Here is a 19,106-nt window from a genome sequence, read left to right on the forward strand (position 1 = left end):
CACTGTGCTCATTGGGACCTTCAAAGCAACAGAAATGTTTCTGTACCCTTTCCCATATTTGTGCCTCAAGACAATCCTTTCTCAGAGGTCTACAGACAATTCCTTTGACTTCATGCTTGGTTTGTGCTCTGACATGCACTGTCAACTGTGGGCCCTTATAATGTTGATAGCTGTGTGCCTTTCCAAATCATGTCCAATTAACTGATTTTACCCCAAGTGGACTCTAATCAAGCTGTAGAAACATCTCAAGGATGATCAGTGGAAACAGGATGCACCTGAGCTCAATTTTGAGCTTCATAGCAAAGGCTGTGATTACTTATGTGATTTCTTAGTTTTTTTTTATTTAATAAAATTGCAAAAATCTATTAAAAAAAAAAAACTTTTTTTTTTTCCCCACACTGTCATTATGGGTTATTGCGTGTAGAATTTTGAGGGAAAAAATGAATTTCATCCATTTTTGAATAAGGCTGTAACAAAAAAAAAAAAAATGTGGGGAAAAGTGAACCACTGTGAATGCTTTCCAGGTGCACTGTAATTCTCCAAAATATGCCTGGTGTCTTACCTGAATTGAAGGTACATTCTTTCGATTTACTGAAAGAGAGAGAGCGAGAGAGAGAGAAAAAAAACAGAAAAAAGTTCAATTTACACCCTTCTGCTCTGTGTAACACTGATCCCATCAGATCTCAGAAGCTAAGAAGTGCAGGGCCTGGTTAGTACTTGGATGGGAGACCTCTTTGAAACACCAGCGGCTGTGTGTGTTTCTCCAGGTAACACTGGAGTTGCATCAGGCATAAAACAGATCTGGCTGTATCCGCTGTGGCAACACCGAAAAAGAAAAAAAAAAGCAGCCAAAAGGACAACAATAAAATATAGAACTGGTAAATTCAGAGGTCTACGTATGCCAGCATCTGAATCAAACAATCCATTCTATATACTCTGAAAAACAGAAAATTAGCAGAGATTTGCACAATTGGCTAAGACCCTTAGAATTTTAACTTTAAATTTAGAAATTTTGATAAAGAGTCTGAACGGTTGACAACTGCCTTATGGGGGGAAAAATATATGCAATATACAAGAACCGTTGTTTGTTTGTGACAGGATAATGTACAATGCTATCATCTGGATTATCAGATATTTTGAAAATCAGAACAAAGTTATTTGACTTTAAGGATGATCCGCATATGTAAGCACCCATGGAAATAGAGACTGGAATGGACGTCACGTGACTAGCAGCGTGCCGCACAGCGGCCATTACTAAGGGTGGAGAGAGCACCTTGAGCCAGTTAAACAGAAGTGAAATTAGAGGAAAAAAAAGGCAGCCAGTGCTTCACCATCAACTGCACCAACTACAAAAACAAATTCTCCAATACTAAAATGAACTGTACGGGACTTCCGGTGTCATGGCGTAGGGACAGGACGTGTTTGGTGTTCGCTCTCCTGCTTTTATAGTATTTCACCACCATAAACTCGGAATTAGAGAATTAAATCAGATTGTTAAACTCGCAGAAGGTGGGTTAAAAAGAGAAGAGAGGCAAAGAAGACCTGAAAATGTCCAAATCACGGGATAGACACGCCTCGTCGTCGAAAACTAGCAGCGCAGCAGAACAAGCTAATAGCGCTAGCTCACCGATAATTAATACAACTGCGAACGACCTACTTAGTGCCATTGAGTCACTCAAAACTGAGCTGAAACAGGATAACGAAAGAGTGAGAAAAGATATCAACATCTTACAGCAAGAATTGAGCGGCAAACTCGATTCAATGACTGAGGATGTGAGAGGTCTGTCAGAAAGAGTGGAGGAAGCGGAGACCCGAGTGGGATGTGTGGAGGACGCAACACTAGATCTGACCCAAGCTATGACCGAGAGTTTGAAGCGACAAAGGCGGCGTCAAGACAAACTAACTGAATTGGAGTTGAGATCCCGCAGAAACAACATCAGGATCTTTGGAGTAGACGAGCGGGAACGCCCGAAATCAATGGTACAATTTATCTCAGATTTTCTAAAACGAGAGTTACAGTTATCGACAGACCTGGATTTAAAAATACAGCGTGCGCACCGCATCCCAGCAAAGCGTCCCAGTGCTTTCCCAAGAACCATTATAGTTAATTTCCAGGAATTCACCACTAAAGAAATGATCCTCAAAGAAGCATGGAAAAAGAGAATCCAGTCTAACGGCACAAGTGTCTTTTTTGATCACGATTATGCATTGGAGACGGTTCAAAAGCGCAAGGAATACCAGCAGGTAAAGAAGGCGTTGAAGGAGCGGGGAATACGCTTTCAAACTCCGTATACAAGCATACGTATCCACTGGGACGACGGTGTGCGATCATACAGTACAGCGCGAGAAGCCGGGCTCGAGCTGAGGAGATGCGGGTTTGAGGTGGAGGTTCCCGCTGCAAATAAAGAAGACGACGCGCAATTCTGGCTTCAAAAACTCCAGGGGTGGCAGTATGTAGGGCAGAAGTCAAAAGAAGATGCGTCAGCAGCAGCGCGAAGAGCAAAGGACAAGCTGAAGGAGTTCCAAAGAAACGACGAGGAACGAGATTAATAAGAAGCTATTTTCCTCAGATAGCTAAACATATAAATTCGGCGGCCCCCTCAAACTTTGGAATTGGAGAGAGGACACCAGGAGATGGCGCTATAACGTTGGACACTCAGGTTTGAGATGTTTATGTCACTCAAACCTTGTATAGGGCACTCCCACCTCGGGGAGATTAGCTCTGGACCTTCCAACGGGGCCGAGGTGGAAGAGATATATAATCCACCGGATGGAAGTCATAAGTATTATTATTATTTTTTCTGTTTAAATAATTATGTTCTTGTTGTTCTTGTTCTAAGGTTCAGTTTTAGTGTGGGGCTTATTATTATGATATACAGCTTATATGAGCGGGGGGAGTGAATTAAAAATAGTTTCAATTAATATAAACGGCCTTGGTAATCCAATTAAGAGGAGCAGACTATTAAACATAAGAAGGTACAAAGCGCAGGTGATTTTCCTCCAAGAAACCCACCTGTCAAAAGCAGAACATGAGAAATTTAAAAAGATGGGCTACAAAAACTTTTTTTGCTCCTATAAAAATAACAGAAGAAGAGGAGTAATTACTCTTATAACTAACTCTGTAAATTTTGAACTGATGGAGGAAGACTGTGATAAAGATGGGAGATATGTGATGGTCAAAGGAAAGATTGATAATGTCATTGTCACTTTAGTTAACGTATATGCACCTCCAGAAGGAGATCAGAAATTTTTTCAATTATTATATAACAAGATCACTACAAAGACCGAGGGTATACTAATAAGTGGAGGGGATTGGAATACTGTCCTAAACCATGCCAAGGATTCAACTAGCACCAAAATATATAAAAATAATAGAACAAAAAATCTTAAAAAGTTAATAGCGGATGCGGCACTTATAGACGTGTGGAGAGATCTTCACTCCCAAGACAAAGACTATACCCATTACTCAGCAGCTCATAAGGTGCACTCCCGGATTGACTTTTTCTTAATGAACACCGTTGATAGACACAGAGTTAAAGACTGCAGAATAGGAGTAGCAGATATATCAGATCATAATTCTATACATTTAACAATCCATTTAAAGAATCAAAACAGGACAACATTATGGAATATGAACACAAACATCCTCAGTAATGAAAAGGTTGTACAAGAAATTAAAAAAGAAATTCAAGATTGCATTATAGTTAACAAAGACGACCAAATAGAGCCCATAATAATATGGGACACTGTCAAAGCTGTTATGCGAGGCAATTTGATTTCTAGAACGGCTCATATTAACAAAATGAAAGTTCTTAATCAGACCAAATTAGAAGAAAAATTGAGGGAATATGAAAAAAAACAACATTTCGACAAAAGTGAAGCCTTAGCTAAATGCCTAAAAGATATAAGATACCAACTGTCAAATCTGGCGAAAGAAGAAATAGGGAGAAAATTAAAATTCATTAAACAAACCTTTTACGAATCAGGCAAAACGTTTAAGATCTCAAAAATTGAGAAATGTGATCTATAAGATCCGAGATCCACATACTAGAGAAATTAACAGTGAACCAGAAGAAATTAAAAAAAAATCTTTCAAATCTATTTAAATCTCTATATGATCAACCAGATCAAGTAGATGGAAAAGAAGTTGAGGATTTCTTGGCTAAATTAGACCTCCCCAACATAGGTACAACTCAGAATAAGACACTATCTAGACCCATAACTAAGGAAGAACTGGACGAGACAATTAATACGTTAAAAAGTAATAAAACTCCAGGGAGTGACGGTTATCCTAACGAATGGTACAAAGATTTTAAAGACGACTTAACTCCCTTAATGTTAGACTCATTTAATTGGACACTTAAACACGCAAAATGTCCTCCATCATGGAGAGACACAGTCATATCAGTTATACTAAAAGAAAAGAGAAATAAGGAATACTGTGAGTCATATCGCCCAATTTCTATATTGAATGTACTATAAATTATTTACTTCCATAATAGCAAGAAGAATAGAGACTTTCCTTCCTGATATAATAGACGAAGACCAGACAGGATTTATAAAAGGAAGGCAAACTCAAGACAATATTCAACGTACTCTACACATAATTCATGAGGCCAAGAAACAAAATATACCATTAGCCTTAGTAAGCCTTGACGCTGAAAAGGCATTTGATAGAGTATGTTGGAGATTCTTATTCGCAGTCTTGAAAAGATTCGGATTCTGTAACGATATTATTAAGTGCATACAAGCCCTATATTATAAACCAATGGCAAGAATTAAAATAAATGGTGACTTGACAGAGATTTGAGGTTTTTAGGGGCACTAGACAAGGTTGTTGTTTAAGCCCTGCTCTCTTTGCCTTATTTATTGAGCCCTTAGCCCAACACGTACGACAAACAACCCAATTGAAAGGAGTAACGGTATCTAAAGAAGAGCAAAGACTAAGTCTTTTTGCGGATGACATAATAGTATATCTCCGAAATCTTGATCAAACATTTCCCAACTTGATAAAAACCCTAAAAGATTATGGAAGAAAATCAGGTTACAAATTAAATATTACTAAGACTCAGGTTCTCTGTATCAATTACAAACCAGTTGAATATATCAGACAAAAATATAATCTTAATTGGGACTAAGAACAAATCAAATATTTAGGGATTTACCTGACCAGAGAAGATAAAACATTATTTGAGGCTAACTACGACAAAATAAATGAGGTAATATACAGAGACTTGACAAAATGGACAAACTCAATTTTGGACTTTAGTTCCAGAATTGAGATAATTAAAATGAATGTTTTGCCCCATCTATTATATCTTTTCATCTCTTTACCAATCCAAATACCAGATACACAATTTGTAAAATGGGACAAACTAGTGAGCAGTTTTATTTGGAAGGGAGCAAAACCTAGGGTGAGGTATAAAACCCTCCAACTGGGTAAAAATAAAGGAGGACTCGCCCTTCCAAATTTTAAAGAATTTTTTCTAGCAGCCCAATTAAGATATATTGTTTTTTGGTGTTCTCCGGAATTTAGCTCTAAATGGAAAAGTATCGAAACTAATTAGGACATGTATACCTCAATCAAGACTGGGTGACAAAGTCAGCCCACAGCCCAAAGAAAAGAATCCAATAATTGAATTCTCTATTAAAATTTGGTGGGATACAATAAACAAATTCAAATTAGAAGGAGACAGTAAATTATTGACATGGCCTTCTCTTTCTCCCAAGTTTAGAAGTGGTCAACTAGACTGTACATTCAAAAGGTGGATTGATAGGGGAATCACAGCCGTGACCACATTAATCAAAGGAAGAGTTTTTAAATCTTTTTCCCATTTAAAAAAGGAGTTTGCCCTAGATGACACTGACTTATTTAGATATTTTCAATTAAGACATTTTTATAACTCTGAAATTAGGCCTCATCTTTCACAAGAAAGCAGTGAATTAATTGAGATGATAACTGGTGCATATAGAACATTGCCTTCAAAAATTATTTCCAAATTGTATAAATGTTTGCAAAACTCCAATGGAACTGACTCAATGTATGTCAAAAAAAAGTGGGAATCTGAGTTACAACTCAATTTGTCAGAGGATGATTGGCATTCTGTCTGCCTTTTCCAGCATACTACAACCGCCTCTAGACAATGGAGGGAATTCGGCTGGAAAAATATAATAAGATATTTTATTTCACCACTTATCAAAAGTAAGCAGCTCAAATCTCCTCAACAGTGCTGGAGACTCTGTGGTAGTTCGAGTGCCGGTCATTCTCATATTTTTTGGACATGCCCTATTCTCAGACCCTTTTGGGAATCCATAGCTAAAGAAATGGAGGATATACTCGGCTACAAGATTCCTAATGACTTTCAGAGTATGTACTTGGGTTTAACCTCTGAGAAGGTTTTACGGGCAGAAGATATTTATCTTTACAAAGTGATGTTGATTGCAAGCAAGAAAACCATCACAAAGAACTGGCTGAGAAACACCACTTTAACACTGATGCAATGGAAAGAGATTATGGAGGGAATCTGAGATGGAAAGAATTACTCACCATTCAAGGCTGCAAGTACCAATTTTTAAACCAAAGGTGGAAGAAATGGTTAACCTATAAGACTCATGTATAAAACCGCATGCTCGCGACCATAATGTAACCCTACCGTCGCCCCCCCTCCCCCCCCTTTTTTTTTCTCTCTCTCTCTCTAATGGGTGTGTGAGTGTTCTCAATTTGTTCCTATTGTTCTTGAAAACTGCATAAATAAAAATTGGAAAAAAAAAATGAACTGTGCAAGAGCCTTAATGTAAATATGTAAAACAAATGTCTATTTTAAAGTCGTTATGTCGCAATTTAATATCAATATACTGAGACTATAACAACTCTATAAGTTCTTTTCATTAAGCTGCGTTCACATGCATACAGATATGGAAACAAAAATGTTTAAATATATTTATGTCTATATATACTTGCAGTTTAATATGATATGTACATGTGGTCACAGGCAGCATTTACATTTTAACAGTGTGGTTGAGGGGATGGAGGAGGTACTTTAACCCTGACTGAGGGTCAAAAGTCAAATTGTGAATGGCTTTATATCTACTTGTAATAAAATGTTAGTAAAAATCATATATATGTTATTAAAAGACTAGCAATAATATTACAGTGGAAAAAACAGCAAGGTAAATGACCACAATGGCAAGGCATACAGATTTATATTTTAATACATAAGGATTTCTTATCCAAGTATGTATGGGTTCCTTAGAGCTTTGAATCAGCTTGAATACAACTTAAAAGGCTTCATTTATAAAAATCCATTGAGAATTATAATGACAGGGGAAAAAAAAAAAAAAAAAAAAAAAAATCACAGTAAATGAACAGAATAGCATATTTTCCCCAAATTTCCACACTTTACATGAAACATTTTTTTTCTACCCAGACATGTATGGGTTCATTAAAAAGAGCAATTAAAGGGCTTTAGAACAAGCCTACTTTTATTAAAATCTGTTAAATAGCGACAATAGAGAGAGAAAAGCAGCAGTTTGTCATAATTTCCCCAAATTTCTGCATTTTAGATAAAAGTTTTTTTTTCCACCCACGTATGCATAGGTTCATTGGAAATAGCTTTCAAATGGCTTTAAAACAAGCCTACATTTATTAAAATCCATTAAGAAATAGCGGCACTAGTGCAAAAAAAGCGGTCAGTTCATTATTTATGATCTGCACATCTCCACCCTTAGTAATGGCGCCTTCCTGTCCTGAGCGACACTAAGATTGAGGCATGCACGTCCATTTCAGTCTATATTTCCATGTAAGCACCATTCAAAAAAAGATCTATCTATATGATTGTATCTACATGTACATTGCAATGTGACTATACCCTGTGTGCCAATTACATGTTCATCCTCCTCTCCTTGTGCAGATCATCAGCACAAAGACAGATTAAACAAGGTCTTAAAATACTACACAATGAGAACCAAACACGGGAAACATCACTGGTTAAGAGAGCCAATTTTTTTTTTTAAGGATCAGGTGGGTTGTGATCCAAGCAGACTCAGAGATGGAACAAACTTTTCAAAATTTTTTGAGCGAAAACCAAACGATGACCTTGCCAGGGGTCATTAAAGTTCAAGGGGAAAATACGCAAAAACTGATATTTCACTAAATTCCCATCTTTCAAGTGGTGTAACATTCAGCACCATCAAGTCCCCAAGCCAATTTAACTATCAAATGACTTATGGAGGCAAACTCTTTCATCTTACATACATATTAGGTTGGGGAATTGATCGTGCTGATTTTAAAGGGGTATCAAATCCATGTAAGAGGAGTACCCAAAATTCTGCCAACTGCTATGTAAAGTACAGATGTTAGTTTATCCCCCCCGTCAAATTTTGTAAAAAAAGGCTGATGGCGTGGGCCACCAGGTGGCACGAAACTTCCTCAAAATGGGGCAAGTTCAGTAGTTTGGCGTCCCCTCGTGGCCAGCGCCATCAAAACCCCAATGCCTTTTCAGTTGCATTTGATAGAGTAGGGCCTATATTTGTTGATAACATTGAAATCCGGTTGGGGTCTTGAAGGCGCAGAGGGTTATGAGCCTTTAAATACAGCCAATTTCTTAAAATGACCAGAATTTGACAGCCCCCTATATTCAGCGCCATGAATCCCCAAACCTAATATCTACAGTGAGGAAAATAAGTATTAGAATACCCTGCGATTTTGCAAGTTCTCCCACTTAGAAATCATGGAGGAGTCTGACATTTTCATCTTAGGTGCGTGTCCATAATCTTAAAAAAAAAAAAAAAAATCAGAAAAAGACAATGTATGGTTTTTTTTAATAATTTATTTGTATGTTACTGCTGCAAATAAGTATTTGAACACCTGTGAAAATCAATGTTAATATTTGGTACAGTAGCCTTTGTTTGCAATTACAGAGGTCAAACGTTTCCTGTAGTTTTTCACCAGGTTTGCACACACTGCAGCAGGGATTTTGGTCCACTCCATACAGATCTTCTCTAGATCTTTCAGGTTTGGAGTTTCAGCTCCCTCCAAAGATTTTCTATTGACTTCAGGTCTGGAGACTGGCCAGGCCACTCCAGGACCTTGAAATGCTTCTTACTAGCTTCTTCTGGCTATGTGTTTGGGGTCATTGTCATGCTGGAAGACCCATCAGCCATGACCCATCTTCAATGCTCTTACTGAGGGAAGGACGTTGTTTGCCAAAATCTCGCAATACATGACCCCATCCATCCTCCCTTCAATACGGTGCCGTCGTCCTGTCCCCTTTGCAGAAGAGCACCCCCCAGAGTATGATGTTACCACCCCCATGCTTCACGGTTGGGATGGTTTTCTTGGGGTTGTTCTCATCCTCTCAACATGGTAAGTGGAGTTGATTCCAAAAAGCTCTATTCTGGTTTCATCTGACCACATGACCTCCTCCCATGCCTCCTCTGGATCATCCAGATGGTCACTGGTGAACTTCAAACAGGCCTGGACATGTGCTGGCTTGAGCAGAGGGACCTTGCTGCCCTGAAGGATTTTAAACCATGACAGCATCATGGTTACTAATGTGTCAGTGTTACTAATGTAATCTTTGTGACTGTGGTCCCAGCTCTCTTCTGGTCATTGACCAGGTCCTCCTGTGTAGTTCTGAGCTTTCTCAGAATCATCCTTACCCCACAAAGTGAGATCTTGCATGGAATCCCAGACCGAGGGAGATTGACAGTCATCTTGTGTTTCTTCCACTTTCTAATAAATAATCATAACAGTTGTTGTCTTCTACCAAGCTGCTTGCCTGTTGTCCTGTAGTCCATCCCAGCCTTGTGCAGGTCTACAGTTTTGTCCCTGGTGTCCTTAGACAGCTCTTTGGTCTTGGCTATGGTGGATAGGTTGGAGTGTGCTGGATTGAGTGTGTGAACAGGTGTCTTTTATACAGTTAACAAGTTCAAACAGGTGCAATTAATACAGGTAAAGAGTGCAGAATAAGGGGACTTCTTAAAGAAAAATTAATAGGTATGTGTGAGCCAGAATTCTTGCTGGTTGGTAGGTGTTCAAATACTTATTTGCAGCAGTAACAAACAAACAAATTATAAAAAAAGACACTGATTTACGGATTTTTCTTTTTTTAGATTACGTCTCTCACAGTGGACATGCACCTAAGATGAAAATTTCAGACCCCCTCCATGATTTCTAAGTGGGAGAACTTGCAAAATCACAGGGTGTTCAAATACTTATTTTCCTCACTGTATGGGGGGGGGGGGGGGGGGGGGGTAAAAATATCATACATTTGTTACTAATAATTATGACTTTTTCTATAGGACTTTATCAGGAATCAAAGCACTGCACAAAATAAACTCTAACCATAAAAGAAATCCCAGTAATAAAAATGACACTACACTAATGCACAATCTCAAATTAAAGAGCTGATAATGCATAAAAAAGTTGTGACACATACTCTAGTGCAAATTATACTCTGGAAAATATGGTAGCAGATGGCAGTGTCGTGGGTTGTAGAAGTCACAGAACACACCGCTTCAGGTTTTGTTTCTCTGGGGATACTTGATTACTTTATGGGCCTGTCGTAGGTTGATGATTTAGTCATCATATGCTGATAGCCTCTAGCAATCCAGGTTGGTGCCACACAGTTAGGTCTGGTTTGGCTTGCGTTTTGACTGCCAACAATACCCTTTTGTCTGGTTGGCGGAGCATGTAGATGTTGACATGCATGTCATCGAGAGTGCGTACGTTTTCACGCAGCCTCGCCACCTCTACACGGAGGCCAAACTTTTTAAAGTTTTTTTTTTTTAATTAAATTTTTGTCCTGGTGGATCATAGGATTTATTTTCATCATGTGCAGAATGCTGAAAAATCAAATGATGCCTGTGATAAACGCTGATGTGAATTATATATATATATATATATAAAATGTTAAAATACCTGCAGTCATATGAGCATAAAATAGGAAACAGAATGACCTATTGACTTCTTAAAGTAGGTCAAAGTTAGCCATCTTTGAAGAATGCTTTCTGTGAATTTGAAGAAGCTGGCATGGACTTATGTAATGGATTTATGCTGAGCAAAGAGACAGAAGGCCTTCGCAATAACCGATGGCCATATTTTGGACTCAGGTAATAAGTTAATTTTCTTGTTGTGGTACAAAGCACCAATGTTCTCTGGTTTGGGTTGAGAAACATACCAGGAGCAGACAAACACATGACTTGATTTAAAACACTATGTTTCTTCAGCCACAACAAGGAATTAAAGTAGTTTCAGAGGTTGTTTTCCAAACGAAGGACGCTTTATGTGAATAGGTTTTCGTCAGGATGTGATGATGAATCCGATTAAGACTTTATACGAGGTCTATTAGAAAAGTATCCGACCTTATTTTTTTCAAAAACCATATGGATTTGAATCACGTGTGACTGCGTCAGACAAGCTTGAACCCTTGTGCTCATGCGTGAGTTTTTCCACGCCTGTCGGTTGCGTCATTCGCCTGTGAGCGGGCTTTGAGTGACTGGTCCAGCCTCCTTGTCGGATTTTCATTGCCAGGAAATGGCGGAATGATTTGGGCTTTTTTTCCATCAGAATTTTTTCAAAAATTGTTAGAGACTGGCAACTGAAAACCATTAGAAAAATTTATCTGGCTTTCGGTGAAAATGTTACGGGCTTGGTAGAGAATAAGGAGTGTTACTGTCGCTTTAAGGACGGCCCCCAGCGGCTGTGGGGCGTGCCGCGCTCTGAAACCGCCATCGACAGGCTGATCGACCATTTCATTTCTAAACAGATGGCTGTCTGGATCCGTGACCATCGTGTGCCATTTCTCTGGTTATCACAAGAGCTGGACATCAACCATTTTCTGGCAGATTTCACTTTTAACAAGAGATTTTGTCATGGAAAGCCGAGCGGAGGCTTCGCGCATCACGATGGATTCGCTACTGGAGCGAGACAAAACCACCTCCATTTTGGTCTCACAGGACAGCTTTGAGATGGCATTCAGACAGTTGTCGGTGGGTTTTCCATCGAGTGATTATCCGAGAAATTGTGGATGTGCCTGGACATGCCAGAACATGTCCCGTGAGGCTTCATCACGGCGTTGCTTTGCCCCATGCGGCACCGCCGCGACGCGCGAAGCCTCCGCTCCTCTTTCCATGACAAAAACTCCTGTAACAGTGGAATGTGCCGTTCATTTCCAAACTGGACGCTGTTTTATCCGGGACGTCGTCTGACTAGCACAGGAATTGTGAAAAGACGTGGACATCAGCACTTTGGCACATTGAGACAAACGTGCGGAGGAATTCCGCGCATCGCGGCGGTGCAGCATTTAAATTAGATTCTCCACCTATTCTATGTCAGCATTTCTGCAATACTCACAACTTAGTTCTGCAAAACAAATGTTTTTCACATCAATATCTGACTTCTATGAGCATGTTAAATATTTATCATATTTTCCTCCACATTAATATTTCACACCCATGCAACAGAAGAAACCATAAAATGCATATTTAGCAGGCTAACATTACATTTGCACAAAGACTGAAGTAAATTCATCCCAAGGACAGATTTTGATTTATGTGAAAACTTTAATAACATCAACTGACAACAAATAATGACAGCCTAAATCAATCAATCAATTTTATTTATATAGCGCATATAACAGTTGTCCCAAGGCGCTTTATATTGTAAGGCAAGGCCATACAATAATTATGTAAAAACCCCCAACGGTCAAAACGACCCCCTGTGAGCAAGCACTTGGCGACAGTGGGAAGGAACAACTCCCTTTTAACAGGAAGAAACCTCCAGCAGAACCAGGCTCAGGGAGGGGCAGTCTTCTGCTGGGACTGGGGGAGAGAACCAGGAAAAAGACATGCTGTGGAGGGGAGCAGAGATCAATCACTAATGATTAAATGCAGAGTGGTGCATAAAGAGCAAAAGGAGAAAGAAACACTCAGTGCATCATGGGAACCCCCCAGCAGTCTAAGTCTATAGCAGCATAACTAAGGGATGGTTCAGGGTCACCTGATCCAGCCCTAACTATAAGCTTCAGCAAAAAGGAAAGTTTTAAGCCTAATCTTAAAAGTAGAGAGGGTGTCTGTCTCCCTGATCTGAATTGGGAGCTGGTTCAACAGGACAGGAGCCTGAAAGCTGAAGGCTCTGCCTCCCATTCTACTCTTATAAACCCTAGGAACTACAAGTAAGCCTGCAGTCTGAGAGCGAAGCGCTCTATTGGGGTGATATGGTACTATGAGGTCCCTAAGATAAGATGGGACCTGATTATTCAAAACCTTATAAGTAAGAAGAAGAATTTTAAATTCTATTCTAGAATTAACAGGAAGCCAATGAAGAGAGGCCAATATGGGTGAGATATGCTCTCTCCTAGTCCCCGTTAGTACGCTAGCTGCAGCATTTTGAATTAACTGAAGGCTTTTCAGGGAACTTTTAGGACAACCTGATAATAATGAATTACAATAGTCCAGCCTAGAGGAAATAAATGCATAAATTAGTTTTTCATGCATCACTCTGAGACAAGACCTTTCTAATTTTAGAGATATTGCGTAAATGCAAAAAAGCAGTCCTACATATTTGTTTAATATGCGCATTGAATGACATATCCTGATCAAAAATGACTCCAAGATTTCTCACAGTATTACTAGACGTCAGGGTAATGCCATCCAGAGTAAGGATCTGGTTAGACACCATGTTTCTAAAATTTGTGGGGCCAAGTACAATAACTTCAGTTTTATCTGAGTTTAAAAGCAGGAAATTAGAGGTCATCCATGTCTTTATGTCTGTAAGACAATCCTGCAGTTTAGCTAATTGGTGCGTGTCCTCTGGCTTCATGGATAGATAAAGCTGGGTATCATATGCGTAACAATGAAAATTTAAGCAATGCCGTCTAATAATACTGCCTAAGGGAAGCATGTATAAAGTGAATAAAAGTGGTCCTAGCACAGAACCTTGTGGAACTCCATAATTAACCTTAGTCTGTGAAGAGGATTCCCCATTTACATGAACAAATTGTAATCTATTACATAAATATGAATCAAACCACTGCAGCGCAGTGCCTTTAATACCTATGGCATGCTTTAATCTCTGTAATAAAATTTTATGGTCAACAGTATCAAAAGCAGCACTGACGTCTAACAGAACAAGCACAGAGCTGAGTCCACTGAGGCCATAGGAAGATCATTTGTAACCTTCACTAATGCTGTTTCTGTACTATGATGAATTCTAAAACCTGACTGAAACTCTTCAAATAGACCATTCCTCTGCAGATGATCAGTTAGCTGTTTTACAACTACCCTTTCAAGAATTTTTGAGAGAAAAGGAAGGTTGGAGATTGGCCTATAATTAGCTAAGATAGCTGGGTCAAGTGATGGCTTCTTAAGTAATGGTTTAATTACTGCCACCTTAAAAGCCTGTGGTACATAGCCAAATAATAAAGGTAGATTGATCATATTTAAGATTGAAGCATTAAATAATGGTAGGGCTTCCTTGAGCAGCCTGGTAGGAATGGGGTCTAATAGACATGTTGATGATTTGGATGAAGTAACTAATGAAAATAACTCAGACAGAACAATCGGAGAGAAAGAGTCTAACCAAATACCGGCATCACTGAAAGCAGCCAAAGATAACGATACGTCTTTGGGATGGTTATGAGTAATTTTTTCTCTAATAGTTAAAATTTTATTAGCAAAGAAAGTCATGAAGTCATTACTAGTTAAAGTTAAAGGAATACTCGGCTCAATAGAGCTCTGACTCTGTCAGCCTGGCTACAGTGCTGAAAAGAAACCTGGGGTTCTTATTTTCTTCAATTAGTGATGAGTAGTAAGATGTCCCAGCTTTACGGAGGGCTTTTTATAGAGCAACAGACTCTTTTTCCAGGCTAAGTGAAGATCTAAATTAGTGAGACGCCATTTCCTCTCCAACTTACGGGTTATCTGCTTTAAGCTACGGGTTTGTGAGTTATACCACAGAGTCAGGCACTTCTGATTTAAAGCTCTCTTTTTCAGAGAAGCTACAGCATCCAAATTTGTCTCCAATGAGGATGTAAAACTATTGACGAGATACTCTATCTCACAGAGTATAGGTAGCTACTCTGCACTGTGTTGGTATATGGCATTAGAGAACATAAAGAAGGAATCATATCCTTAAACCTAGTTACAGCGCTTTCTGAAAGACTTCTAGTGTAATGAAACTTATTCCCCACTGCTGGGTAGTCCATCAGAGTAAATGTAAATGTTATTAAGAAATGATCAGACAGAAGGGAGTTTTCAGGGAATGCTGTTAAGTCTTCAATTTCCATACCATAAGTCAGAACAAGATCTAAGATATGATTAAAGTGGTGGGTGGACTAATTTACATTTTGAGCAAAGACAATTGAGTCTAATAATAGATTAAATGCAGTGCTGAGGCTGTCATTCTCAGCATCTGTGCGGATGTTAAAATCGCCCCCTATAATTATCTTATCTGAGCTAAGCACTAAGTCAGACAAAAGGTCTGAAAATTCACAGAGAAACTCACAGTAACGACCAGGTGGACGATAGATAATAACAAATAAAACTGTTTTTTGGGACTTCCAATTTGGATGGACAAGACTAAGAATCAAGCTTTCAAATGAATTAAAGCTCTGTCTGGGTTTTTGATTAATTAATAAGCTGGAATGGAAGATTGCTGCTAATCCTCCGCCTCAGCCCGTGCTATGAGCATTCTGGCAGTTAGTGTGACTCGGGGGTGTTGATTCATTTAAACTAACATATTCATCCTGCTGTAACCAGGTTTCTGTAAGGCAGAAACAATCAATATGTTGATCAATTATTATATCATTTACTAACAGGGACTTAGAAGAGAGAGACCTAATGTTTAATAGACCACATTTAACTGTTTTAGTCTGTGGTGCAGTTGAAGGTGCTATATTATTTTTTCTTTTTGAATTTTTATGCTTAAATAGATTTTTGCTGGTTATTGGTGGTCTGGGAGCAGGCACCGTCTCTACGGGGATGGGGTAATGAGGGGATGGCAGGGGGAGAGAAGCTGCAGAGAGGTGTGTAAGACTACAACTCTGCTTCCTGGTCCCAACCCTGGATAGTCACGGTTTGGAGGATTTAAGAAAATTGATCAGATTTCTAGAAATGAGAGCTGCTCCATCCAAAGTGGGATGGATGCCGTCTCTCCTAACAAGACCAGGTTTTCCCCAGAAGCTTTGCCAATTATCTATGAAGCCCACCTCATTTTTTGGACACCACTCAGACAGCCAGCAATTCAAGGAGAACATGCGGCTAAACATGTCACTCCCGGTCCGATTGGGGAGGGGCCCAGAGAAAATTAGAGTCCGACATTGTTTTTGCAAAGTTACACACCGATTCAATGTTAATTTTAGTGACCTCCCGCTTAACCGGGTGTCATTACTGCTGACGTGAATTATAATCTTACCAAATTTACGCTTAGCCTTAGCCAGCAGTTTCAAATTTCCTTCAATGTCGCCTGCTCTGGCCCCCGGAAGACAACTGACTATGGTTGCTGGTGTCGCTAACTTCACATTTCTCAAAACAGAGTCACCAATAACCAGAGTTTGATCCTCGGCGGGTGTGTCGTCGAGTGGGGAAAAACGGTTAGAAATGTGAACAGGTTGGTGGTGTACACAGGGCTTCTGTTTAGGACTACGCTTCCTCCTCACAGTCACCCAGTCGACCTGCTTTCCCGGCTGCTCGGGATCTGCCAGAGGGAAACTAACGGCGGCTAAGCTACCTTGGTCTGCACCGACTACAGGGGCCTGGCTAGCTGTAGAATTTTCTACGGTGCGGAGCCGAGTCTCCAATTCGCCCAGCCTGGCCTCCAATGCTACGAATAAGCTACAGTTATTACAAGTACCATTACTGCTAAAGGAGGCCGAGGAATAACTAAACATTTCACACCCAGAGCAGAGAAGTGCGGGAGAGACAGGAGAAGTCGCCATGCTAAACCGGCTAAGAGCTAGTAGCTGCGCTAAGCTAGCGGATTCCTAAAAACACACAAAGTGAATAATGTGTAAATAATTTAGAGGTGATTCAGCAGAGGGAGTGCTTTAGTTAAGGCACGTGAAGATTACACTGTGAAACAAATGGTTATCTAGTTAACTAGATCAATCTAACTGCGCAGATTTACCAGCTAACAGATACAGCAAAAAAATGATGAATACAAAAAGATGAGTCAGCATTTTGGTCCTTTTGGTCGAACCAGCCCCATTTGAATTTATTCATTTGCTGCTGTGTGGTGAGTGAGTGACACCGTTACATTATCCTTCAGTCTCAGATCAGGACATGAAAATGTGAGACTTAATATCCATTGTGACGTCTCAGAGATGTTTCCAATCTGACGCGGGCCAGGCAAACAAAAATAATCCTTGTTTCGAGTTTACTGGTGGTTTGCAAACCAACATGGTGCAATATCGCCACCAACTGTTTGGGTGCAGAGCATGCATTTTATATAACGACTGAGTGGATCCTTGTCATTTGATTGGTGCTTTGTATGTCATGTGAGATGGATTATTTGTCCCATTTGTGTTGCGATGCATTTAGACTGCAATTTGATTTGATTCCATGTTTGGTACCATTGCATGCTGCAAACCCCGCCCATTAGTGGGGGGGCGGCATTTAGCTAAACATGCATAGTTTGTTTTGCTGACAGACGACGATTTAAAGGAGCTAATTGACGGTGTATCGCGCCGACAAGCAGGCATGCACGATGCTGGTGCGACAGGTCGTACACAGGGGAAAACACTGCCAACAGCTGCACGATGTGGTTACACATCGTGCATCTGCTGTGAAGAAAAAATAAAAATACATGCTGCGACAGTTTTGTGCTTGTGGGAACACAGCAGCTTTTCACTGCAGCTCCTGAAATAAAAAAAAAAAAGTTACATGCCACCCACAAGATCAGACTGCCAGTCAGAAACTTTACCACTGAGCTACGATCGCCGTCCTGTGAAAGCTGCGGAAACCTGCCTAATATGAGGAAGGAGATTGACATATTTAAAATGAAATAAACCCACACACACCATATAAAAACACCGCATTTATCAAATGGGCAATACAAATATGATCTGTCTCTTCCCCTGTAGATGGCCCATGGTCACAGACATACAGTCATGAAGGGGCCGTTAAATAACTCTGGTTTAAAAAAACAAAAAAACAAACAAAAAAAAAACACACGGGATTCGAACCCACACGCTCTGATTACCAGACAGAAACTTTACCACTGTGCTACAATCACTGTCTTGTAACAGGAGTTTGAAATGGGTAAAATCAACAAGCAGATAAACGTATTTTCTAAGAAACAAAAAAGCACTGTGATAACTGACCAAACATTGTTTGGTCGTATTACTGCTGATTCCGGAGCACAGCGGTGTTCTGCTGTATCTGTTAGCTGTTTGAACTGAGCTGTTTGAGTTCTTTGAATTAACAGTCTTTTTCAAGACTTTTTTACTTTTTTAGCGCTGTTGTCGTGCGTTACCTGTGCTGCTCCACAGCCTGTCTAGTGGATTTTTTTTTTTTACTTTTTTAGCGCTGTTGTCGTGCGTTACCTGTGCTGCTCCACAGCCTGTCTAGTGGATTTTTTTTTTTTTACTTTTTTAGCGCTGTTGTCGTGCGTTACCTGTGCTGCTCCACAGCCTGTCTAGTGGATTTTTTTTTTTTACTTTTTTAGCGCTGTTGTCGTGCGTTACCTGTGCTGCTCCACAGCCTGTCTAGTGGATTTTTTTTTTTTTACTTTTTAGCGCTGTTGTCGTGCGTTACCTGTGCTGCTCCACAGCCTGTCTAGTGGATTTTTTTTTTTTACTTTTTTAGCGCTGTTGTCGTGCGTTACCTGTGCTGCTCCACAGCCTGTCTAGTGGATTTTTTTTTTTTTACTTTTTTAGCGCTGTTGTCGTGCGTTACCTGTGCTGCTCCACAGCCTGTCTAGTGGATTTTTTTTTTTTTGATTTTTTAGCGCTGTTGTCGTGCGTTACCTGTGCTGCTCCACAGCCTGTCTAGTGGATTTTTTTTTTTTTACTTTTTAGCGCTGTTGTCGTGCGTTACCTGTGCTGCTCCACAGCCTGTCTAGTGGATTTTTTTTTTTTACTTTTTTAGCGCTGTTGTCGTGCGTTACC

At 39.8% G+C, this 19,106-nt stretch overlaps 1 protein-coding gene across 3 annotated transcripts in view; it reads right to left on the bottom strand.

The window, feature by feature from the left end:
* eml2 (EMAP like 2) overlaps positions 1-19,106 on the bottom strand; it is a 185,271-nt gene that overhangs the window by 49,892 nt on the left and 116,273 nt on the right. For all 3 annotated transcript variants that reach the window (XM_034168500.1, XM_034168499.1, XM_034168501.1), the window contains one exon: positions 563-591. In XM_034168500.1, coding sequence (XP_034024391.1) covers positions 563-591 — 29 coding nt within the window. The remainder of the gene's footprint in view (positions 1-562; positions 592-19,106) is intronic.

Source organism: Thalassophryne amazonica, chromosome 4 (genome assembly GCF_902500255.1).
Source record: "Thalassophryne amazonica chromosome 4, fThaAma1.1, whole genome shotgun sequence".
In the NCBI taxonomy this organism is placed as follows: Eukaryota; Metazoa; Chordata; class Actinopteri; order Batrachoidiformes; family Batrachoididae; genus Thalassophryne; species Thalassophryne amazonica.